We start from the raw sequence: 9,949 nt of genomic DNA, 5'->3' as shown, positions 1-9,949 counted from the left end.
CAGGTGGGAGAACGGTGCGTGTGCAAGGACTGGGCTGGGAGAGGGGAGTGTGAAGAGAAGTGAATTGTGTAAGGAGAAGGGAGTGTGTGCATTGTCTTTTCCTGGGGAATGAGTGTGCAAAGCGTGTGCGCAGCAATGGGGGAATGTGCCAGAAGTGCGCGCGCGCCTCCATTGGGAATGTGAGTGTGTTGGGTGTGCACAGCAATAGCTGGGTGTGCAAGAGGGATGAGTGTGCGAGAAGAGTGTGTGTGAGTGCTTTCATTAAAAATGTGCATGGGGAGCATGTAGCAATAGGCGACTGTGCAAGAGGAGGTAGGTGTGGGAGGAGGGTGCGTGTGTTTTGAATCTGTGTGTGAAGAGATGCGTGTTGGGAGAAGTGAGCATGCAAAGGGAGATTCAAATAAGTGTGTGTAAGGGGCTTTACTAGGAAAGGAGAGTGTGCAAAGGGCAGGAGAGTGTGCAAAAGTGTACCCCGGGAAGGGAGCTGTGAGTGATAAGTGTGCAAGGGGCCTTTGTCAGGAAGAGTGAGGTTTACTCCAAACCAATGACATTCTGCACACGCTCTTTTAAAAGTCCGAAGACTTTATTTATTAAGAAATAAATAAACGTGGTGCCTCCAGCCTGGCAGCGATAGGGGAGCGTGCAGGAGGCGTTGAGTGTGGCAGGAGGCTGCACAGAAGCAGGCAATCATGCTGCAGCCCACCTACTCCCCCAGTGCAGAGTGGGCAGCGCCTCCCTTGCACCTGACCTCGCCTTGCTGCAGCATGGGGGTCTGTCCCGGTGCACCATGTGCATGAAGATGGCAACCGAGAGAGACAGAGTGCCTACCCACCCCCAGCCCTGGTCCCTGTTGGCACACAGCTCAGTGGTGGGGGCGGAGGTGAGGGAGTTCTGCATGGGACAGTCGGGGTGCACGTGGCTCAGAGGGAGATCCGTGAGGGGCTCTTGGGGGGCAGTTCCAGGTGCCGGGGAAAAGGGATTCTGTGGCGGGGGTGGGGCTCTGAAAGGGGAGAGCTCAGGTGGAGGTCTGGGCGCTGAGGGACTGGGGGTGTGGCGGGTCTGGGATCTGGGTGCAGTTGTTGGGGGCTCAGTGGAGTGGGGATCTGTCTGTGGGAGGCTGATCCGCATGGTCCAGGTGTTGCAGGGGTGAGGGGGGCTTTGTGGGGGGGGGTGGTCTGGGTGCAGGGATGGGGTTCCAGATGCAGGGGTTGGCTTGATGGGGGAGTTGAGGAGCTGCGGGGGAGGTGAGGATCAGTGAGGTGGGAGGCTGGGGGGAATGGCTGAGGGGGCTGGATGCATGTAGGCTGGGCAGATGGGGGAGCAGCTCACCATAGAGTTACCCCTCCTGCCGCTGAGGAGAGAGGGGCAGGAAATAGGGGCAGCTGAGCAGAGTTCCTGCCGCCAGAGACAGTTGCCGGGGGGATCTGACCTGGCCTGTCTGCTGCTTGCAGGGGCAGAGAGAGTCCTGCCTTTCGCAGCTCCCCGCGCAGGGAGGGGGCAGCTGCGGCCCTGTGGTGCTTTGATCACACACACACACACACACACACACAGAGGCAGCTGCAGCCCTGTGGTGTTCTGAGCTCACACACACACACACCCCCTCGCAGCCCTGCTAAAGCACAGCATCCCCCGTTGCAGGGGCTGCCTGACCTGGAGGCCTGTTTCTACCCTGGGTTTGCCCAGGGGAGCTCCTCTGGGGGCAGATGCACACTGGGAAAAGCAGGATCCGACCCCAGCTCTGCTAGGACCTGCAGCCCCCTTTCCTGCCTCCTTGCTGAGCCCCGAGTCCTTAGTGGTGTTGAAACTGCAGCTCATTCCCACCTCCCAGGCAGTGGTCGGGGCCCTTTTCAGGGCAGTTGGGTGCCCACAGTCAGCTGCACCCAACTGCCCTTTGAAAATCCTACCCTGGGTGCAGACACTGGGCCTACGGCTCCTGCCGGACCCAGCCCCATGACCCAGCATGGAGCAGCACTTCCAGGACCATGCTGGGGCACAACAATGGCCTGTCCAGCCCCTTATCCTGCCAGGGCGTGACCCGAGCAGGGCAATATTTAGGGATCAGTGCCTGATCTGCCGGCCCCAGCTCTTGGTGGTCTGCCAGATGTGCAGAGCACAGGGCTGTGCCCACGGCACTACACATGGGCCACTCCTCATCTGTTTTCCTGCTTTGCCCCCGTGAAAGTCCCCACACTGGGCTGCCTGCGGGGACCTGGTCTGTCTCCCGCTCTCTGCCACGAGGGGTGCTGCAGCCACAGTTCCAGGGGCCTCCCAGGGGCCTCAGAGCCAGCGGGGCCCCTTTGGGGCGGGGGTGAAAGCCACTGAGGGGAAGACAAAGCACATATCATGCGGCTGCAGCTGAGCAGCCTGGGGGGGAGTGTGCCCCGGAAAGCCAGCAAGGCTGGGCAGAGCCAGACAGGCTACGGAGCACCCCAGGAGCCGACTAGCTCAGCCCGAGGGCCCCCTGAGCCTACACCTGCTTGTCCCACCTTGGCTTACGAGCCACCAGGGCTGGGGATTCCCCAACCTCCCTCGGAGCCCATGTGAAACTCTTGGCTTCTTCTCCTGCCTTCGGCCCCTCAGCCCTTCACAACCGCCCCAGCTGGCGAGTCCCCTTCTGGAGCCGCTGTTCAAAGGCGCCCCTGCACTGTGGTCCACTGCACCGGGCCACGCGGATCGCCAGCTGCTCCCAGCCCGGAGTCCCGGTGGAGCAAGGGCGGGTCGAACGCCGACGTGCCACCGCCTCTGGCTTGACATCGATTCTCCTGCTGCTCCCCCGCCAACGCTGCCACCTCCCCAGCTTGAACCTGTCCTGCCATCACGGGCTGTTATAACCGGCCCGGCCCCTTTTAGCCTTACAAACTCTTTGGCCTCAAACCTCGAGTGGGCAAAAGTCATCGTCCGCTATTGGTGGGGCCCCTGTGTGTGTTTGGGGCTCGGGCTGGTTCCCAGTGGGCAAGCGGACGCCTCAGGAAGCCACCACGGCTGGCAGTGGAATGGACAGAGAACTTAAGGAGACAGAGGTTTTAAACCGATTCTCACTGGCCAGGATCAGGGCCTGAAGGGGGGCCCTCTGTGCCTCCCCCCCGCTGTAGTCATTCCAGGCCCGATAATGGGGAGCAAGCCTTGTCCAGGTTGAACTTCTCCAGTCCGGCGACGTTGGGGCCTGACCGGCGCTGAACCAGAGAATCTGCTGAACCATGGGGCTGGTCTTGCATGTCACCAACGCTTGTGCTGCTTCCTGGGCGAATCCGAGCGAAAGAAGAGCCCAGAACACCGAGAGCCAGGGCAGGCAGCTGGAAACAAACTTTATGCGACCGCGGGAACCTGGCCACCCCCCTGACAAGCGGCCGTCCGGCTACCTGAAATCACACCAGACCACAGATGTTGCCGGACAAGAGAGATTTCAGCCTGTGCAGGTTTGGGCGGCTTGTGCTGTCACTCCTGCAGGTTTCCTATGGTGTGCAAGGCCCCAGCAGCTTGGGGGGAATTGGCAGGGCTGGAAGCGGTGTCTCTTGTAAGCTGAACGCTGGGCCGGCCGCCCAGGAGAGATTCAGCTGCTGCTCAGTCGATTATCAGAGCGCCCGCAGCCGGCAGCACGCAAGTCTGCTGGTGGTACACATCCGCACAAGCCTCAGTGCCTATAAAAATATTCCTCACACGGGTGGACAAATGAGATGGAACCCTGGCTGGGACACGGGGCCCCGCAGAGATCTGTGCTCTGGGCAGTGTGGGGGCAGGGGGACGCAGCCTCCTGACGAACCAGTGGCCTTCCTCCAGGGCTTTACAAACACACACCTGAAGAGGTAGGGATGGAGCCTTAATGTTGGGTTACAGATGGGGGAAACCAAGGCACAGAAAGGGGGCGGGGCAGGCCCACTGCAAGGTAGCAGCACAGCTGGGAGTAGAACCCAGCCTGGTGCGACCGCTGAAAACGTAAAGGGACAGCGTATGCTTTTAACGCCACTTGTGACAGGCTGGGTGTGAGACTCCCCCCACCCCCAGCAGCGCCCCATTTACCAGGCAGGGCCAGCGCTGTGGGGGTGGGGAAGGTGACCAGCCCAAGGCTGCAGAAAGAGCTCAGAGCAGAGCTGGGATTCAGCCTCTGCAACTCCCTTCTTCATGTGCAGCCTGAGGTTCCCAGCCCGAGGCAGGGCAGTGGCCTTGTCCCCACTGACAGATGGGGAAACTGAGGCAGGGGAGGGCCTCCCTCCCCCGACGGCAAAGAGGGGGTGGGGCTCAGAACCCAGCAGTCCTGATTCCCAGGCCCCCCCTTGTGCTAACCACTAGAGTCCACTCCCTCCCCAGAGCTGCGATAGAACCCAGGAGCAGGGTTCCCTCTTGTCTTTTCTATCCCCGTGCAGAATAACTTGTGTTACACGCACTGAGGCATGCGGGGTGTGCACCATCCCTAGAAACACACACTGCCGGCTGCCGGCGCTCTGCTAAACCGCTGGGCGGATACCCCAGCGCTGAGCTGAGGGGGAACGCTGCTCAGGAGTCCTGGCTCCCAGCCCACCTTAATCCAGAGACACCCCTCCTCACCCTCAGACGGGAATAGGACGCAGCCCCACCCCCCCGCTCTCACCACTAGGCCATGCTGCTGCCAGCATTTTTTTTTGTGATGGGAGAAGAATTCAGCTCACAGACAGGCTCAACGTTGGGGGGGGGGGGTGCAGGTAAGGGGAAGATGGGGGAGGGCGTAGATGTAGTTTAACCCTATCCTCTCCCTCCGCCACCCCTCCCGTCTAGCAGGCAGTGGCCACGTGAGCTGCGTCTACACGTGCACGCTACTTCGAAGTAGCGGCACCAACTTCGAAATAGCGCCCGTCGCGTCTACACGCGTCGGGCGCTATTTCAAAGTTAACTTCGACGTTAGGCGGCGAGACGTCGAAGTCGCTAACCTCATGAGGAGATAGGAATAGCGCCCTACTTCGATGTTCAACGTCGAAGTAGGGACCGTGTAGACGATCCGCGTCCCGCAACGTCAAAATTGCTGGGTCCTCCATGGCGGCCATCAGCTGGGGGGTTGAGAGATGCTCTCTCTCCAGCCCCTGCGGGGCTCTATGGTCACCGTGGGCAGCAGCCCTTAGCCCAGGGCTTCTGGCTGCTTCTGCGGCAGCTGGGGATCTATGCTGCAGGCACAGGGTCTGCAACCAGTTGTCAGCTCTGTGTATCTTGTGTTGTTTAGTGCAACTGTGTCTGGGAGGGGCCCTTTAAGGGAGCGGCTTGCTGTTGAGTCCGCCCTGTGACCCTGTCTGCAGCTGTGCCTGGCATCCCTATTTCGATGTGTGCTACTTTGACGTGTAGACGTTCCCTCGCTGCGCCTATTTCGATGTTGGGCTGAGCAACGTCGAAGTTGAACATCGATGTTGCCGGCCCTGGAGGACGTGTAGACGTTATTCATCGAAATAGACTATTTCGATGTCGCAACATCGAAACAAGCTATTTCGATGTTGGCTGCACGTGTAGACGTAGCCGTGGAGACACAAAACCAGCCACACACACACAGGGGTCTTTCTGGAGCCTGGGGGCAGTTCCATGGGGGGGCCCCCCCAGCCCCACATACAATTATTGCCAAGGTTGTATCACAGCAAAAAACAACAAAGATGGTTACATTAAAAAGAAAACTAAACAAGGAGATTCCGGCTCCCCCGCTTGCCCCTCGTCGGCCCCCCGGCCGTCCTCGAGTGAGCAGAGCACCTTCGGGCCTGGCCGTCTCCCCTCCGCTGCGATTCCTACCGGCCGGGCAGAGCAAGAGTCCCGATCCGGGGCCAGGTGCGCCGCTGGTGTGGTCCCCGCCCTGGGCGCGCGGCGCGTCTGGGGGCGCTGCCCCAGGTCCTCTTCAGAGCGCCTGTGTTTTCAGCTCCAGAGGATCCCCGGTGGGGGCCGGGGAGGCCCGGCTGTCTGCCACCCTCTCGCCCTTGAGGATGGCCAGCCGCTCGGCCAGGCCCCGCAGGCGGGGGCAGAAGACGAAGTCGTAGATGAGCACACCCAGCGTGGCGCCTATGATGGGGCCGACCCAGTACACCTGGGGGGGGCACAACGGGCGCGAGGATTAGACGAAGCTGGGGGGGTTGTGTCCATCCCTGAATAACACCCCCCCCCCGCCGAACCCGTAGGTGCAGGGACCTCTACCACTGCCACCCCCTGCCCCGGTCGTCCTGGGTTTCACTCTGTGCCCTTCCTGGGCAGCCCCCTGCCCTCTGGAGCAGACCCCCCCGGGTCATTCATCCCTGAAATTCACGGTAGTGGGGGAGGGAGGGACACTGCGGCTCTTCATCTCCACTTGAGCCAAGACACAGGGGTGAGCTGTTCAGAGGCCACCCAGCAGGGGGCAGCGCAGCACACTGGAATGCAGCCACCTCTGGGGTGGGACGTGGCAGCTGTTTGTACAGGGGCTGGTTACTGCATGCTATTGTAGGCCAGGATGTGAAGGAGGGTTGAACCCTCAGGGTGGGACATTTAAGGAAGCAGATCAGGAGACCTCTGATGATGAGTGTGGACCCAAAACCCTGTGGCTCTGGGGAGTAGGTCCCCCGTCCTGACCCCCCCCGCCGCCCTTACCCAGTGGTTGGAGAAGTTGCGGGTGATAACGGCAGGGGCGAAGGACCGTGCGGGGTTCATGCCAGCTCCCGTGTAGTACATCTGCAAGAGAGGCAGTGCGTGTGTGGGGGTGAGGTCCCCACAGGATCCTGTGGCGGTGGCTGGCCCTAGGGTGTGGCCGGGGGATGAAGCAGCCATGGGAAGGGGGTTCCACTCGGAGGTGAAATGCAGCCTCCTCTGGTGTGGAACATACCAGCTGTTTGTACCGGAATCCTTCCACTCAGCAGTGAAATGCAACCACCTCTGGGGTGGGACAAGAGTTAGGTAACTTTGGGTGCCGTGTGCAGGGCCCCCCCCCGCAAGGAGGGACTCTAGGTCACCTCTCTATAGTCAGCCTTTTGTGCCCCATCCCACCCCAGGGTCTGTCTATGATGAGTCTAAGCTCAGTGCTGGGGCGGCCACCGCCCAGCTCCTTAGCAGAGTGCCCAGGGCCATGTTTTACTTCTATGGGTGGTGCACATTCCCACAGGCCTCCGAGCACATGAAATTTATTCCACACAGAGATGGAAAATATTGTGAGAACATGACCCCTGGCCAGCGGGGAGTGCTGGGGCATGAGGGAGGCTTTGTGCAAAGGGGACCAGACCTGGCTGTTACATATGCTAATTAGGGCATTGCCTCATTTACATAAAACCTGGAGGCCTCTGGAGCTGGGTTGGGGAGTGGTCTCCGCTCTGCAGCCATTGCGTTGGATGAGTGCAAGCAAAGCAAGGGAGCAGGGGCTGCCCCCCGATCAGGGCTCCCAGCTGTGGGCTGGCCAGAGAACAGGGCCCCAGCTCTTGGGGCAGGGTGCTGGAGGCTGGCCCGTGAGGCGTTACCCCGAAGAGGTGTCCCAGGACGAGGGAGAAGCCAATGGCCAGTGCCACGGAGCCCACGCGCCCGTTGTGACGCTCGTCGTAAGAGGCGAAGATGCAGAGGACGAACTGCAGCGTCAGGAAGACTTCGACAGTAGTGGCCTGGGCCAGGGTCACGCCGGGATGTATCTGTGGCAGGAGGGATCCAGATGGGGTCAGCAGCCCCCAAGTACCCCAGCTCCCAGCTCTGCCCTCCGCTGGGCTCCAGCAAACATCCCCTCCCCTAGCGCCTGCACGGCCCCCCTCCGCCCGGGGCCTGGCCAAGTGTCTGGCACCTGCTGGGCTGGGCTGGGCTGGGCTGGGAATATCAGCCGCACAGACCTGGATCCCCCCAGCTGAGCTCATGGAGCCATTGTGATCCCCAGATCCCAGCTGCGATGTGGGGAGGTGTGTGGGGGCACAGGTTCCCCAGCCTGGGGCACGCAGTATCCGGTGTCTGCATGCCCTAGGGCTGGGACACAGGGTAGGAGGGAAAAGGGCCCTGCCAGAGAGGACAGGTCCAGAGGCCCACACTGGACCAGCCTTTAAAGGGGTGGTAGCTTGGGGGAGGTTCTAGGAAAAAAAACATTCACCAGTACCACTGCACTGCACACCATGGGCCACACAGGGCTCCCCAGAGCCAGAGTTCAGATCCTGCTGTGCTCAGGGGAATCTCCACTCCCAGCCAGCTGTGCAGGGGCTAGGACACACCACAGAGCAGTTCCACAGCAGCTCCAGAAGAGGGCAGCAGAAGCATGTGACACAGCCTCTTGCGTACTGTCGCTTGCACACGGACTGCTCCCGGGCTCCCTGCACCAGCCGCGCTAGCTCACACTGAATAAGCAGCTCTGTCTGCGCCCTGGCCGGGGGGTGAGCCATTTCGCTTCGCTGGCTGGGAACTGCGCCTGGTCAGAGCTCTGCTGCGTAGTGAGAGCTACGTGGGGAGCTGCTGAAAACCGCAGGCAAGTCCGTGTTCTGGCTGCTGGCGTTGGGAGCGGAGGAGGAAGGGTTTGGCTCCTGGGGAAACTGAGGCACAGGGGGACAGCGGCGTGACAACGTCCGCACAGCTCCCAGCTGTTCCACAGTGAGGAGTGGCTCTAGGCAAGGAGGGGTCCCCGTGAGCAGGAAGGCAGCTCAGCATCACCCTGCTGGCTTCCCTGGGCACGGCTGAACTGGGCCCCACCACCGGGGCAGGTCTCCCAGCCCCTCGCTTGGCTCCCTGGACACCCTCTGGATGCCCCAGTATGGGTTGCCTGGCCAGGAGGATAAACTGGGGACGTGAAACTGGCCTTGGGAGACAGGTTCCCTGCGTGCCCTCCCCGCCGTCTCTGAACCCCCACCTCACCCCGGCGCCTCCAAATCACACCCTGCCTTGGGAATCCCTCACCGCTAGGCTCCCCTCCCCAGACCATTGAGGGAACCCAGGATCCTGACGCCCTGCGCCCCCACCAGCCCTTACATCCCACTCCCTCCCTGAGCCAGCGATGGAACCCAGGAGTCCTGATGCTCTGCCCCCACTCTGGCCATTCCACCTCGCTCCCCTCCTTGAGCCCCCCGGGGAACCCAGGTGTTCTGATGCTGCCGGCCCTTTCCCCGACTCCTGGGTGCCCTAGAGACTGGAGGGGAGGGTGACCTGCAAGGATCCCCCAGCCAGGCCCGGCCTGATGGCACAGAAAGGCCTGGGCAGGGCTGGGACATCGGCTACCCCCAGCCTGGGGAGAGTCTGCCTGGTGTCTCTGGAGACGGGGCGGGACTGGGTCTGAGCCCCATAAACCATCCATCTCCTAATGGGGCACTACGATGGGAGCCCTGCCCCACAGGAAACCCCCTGACTTGCACTGGGGGGCCTGTAACAGGCCAGCCCTCCAATGCACCCCCAGAGACAAGCCCCCCGGTGCCCCCCAGCTCCCCCGAGCGCCGTGCCAGGCAGTGCGCCCCGGTTACCGTGTTGAGCGCCAGGTTGCCGCGGACGGCGGTCGGTGTGACCCCGTAGAGCACGGCCGCCCCAGCCACCCCGCCCAGCAGCTGGGCCAGCATGTAGAAGAGGGCGCGGAGCAGCGAGAGCTGGGCGCCCACCAGGAAGGCCAGGGTGACGGCCGGGTTGAGGTGGGCCCCGCTGACGTGGCCCAGCGCCTGCACCAGAGTGGCGGCAGCCAGGCCGAAGGCCAGGGCCACCTGCAGCACGTTGAGGGGCCCGGCTCCCCAGCGCAGCGAGGCCCCCAGCCCGAAGAAGACGTAGATCATGGTGGCAAAGAACTCGGCGAAGACGGCCCTCCAGAAGGAGGGGGAGCGCACCTCCCACATGGCGGGGGGCCGGGCCGGGCGCCTGCAAACTCACTGCCCCCGCTGGCGCTGTCTCCGGGGGCTGCCTGGGCTGGGGGGTTTATATGGGGCCTGTGGCCCAGCCCAGGAGGTGGGATGCGGGACTCTTAACCTCTTCACTGCTCCACCCCTGGCTGCCTGGCCTGGTGCAGGGGGAGGGCGGGGCAGTCGGGGGATCCAGCCCCTGTGGG

At 62.2% G+C, this 9,949-nt stretch overlaps 1 protein-coding gene across 1 annotated transcript; it reads right to left on the bottom strand.

The window, feature by feature from the left end:
* Nucleotides 1-5,842: 5,842 nt before the first annotated feature.
* On the bottom strand, nt 5,843-9,740 carry LOC142003062 (lens fiber major intrinsic protein-like). The gene is made up of 4 exons (XM_074979715.1): nt 9,381-9,740; nt 7,422-7,586; nt 6,565-6,645; nt 5,843-6,028 (listed from the first exon to the last, which is right to left on the bottom strand). Exons 1-4 carry the CDS (start codon nt 9,738-9,740, stop codon nt 5,843-5,845), a joined length of 792 nt encoding a protein of 263 aa, XP_074835816.1.
* Between the last annotated feature and the right edge of the window lie 209 nt (nt 9,741-9,949).

Source organism: Carettochelys insculpta, chromosome 29, assembly GCF_033958435.1.
Source record: "Carettochelys insculpta isolate YL-2023 chromosome 29, ASM3395843v1, whole genome shotgun sequence".
NCBI classification, from domain to species: Eukaryota; Metazoa; Chordata; order Testudines; family Carettochelyidae; genus Carettochelys; species Carettochelys insculpta.
Note: the sequence above shows the minus strand (reverse complement) of the source record. Positions and strands in the feature narration are given on the sequence as shown.

Bases quoted from the DNA above. Each gene is read 5' to 3' on its own strand.
- LOC142003062 (XM_074979715.1), bottom strand. From the start codon at position 9,740: ATGTGGGAGGTGCGCTCCCCCTCCTTCTGGAGGGCCGTCTTCGCCGAG. The intron at 7,587-9,380 runs GTAACCGGGGCG...CTCCTGCCACAG, and splicing joins GCAACCTGGCGCTCAACACG to ATACATCCCGGCGTGACCCT. The intron at 6,029-6,564 runs GTAAGGGCGGCG...TGCCCCCCCCAG, and splicing joins GCAACTTCTCCAACCACTGG to GTGTACTGGGTCGGCCCCAT.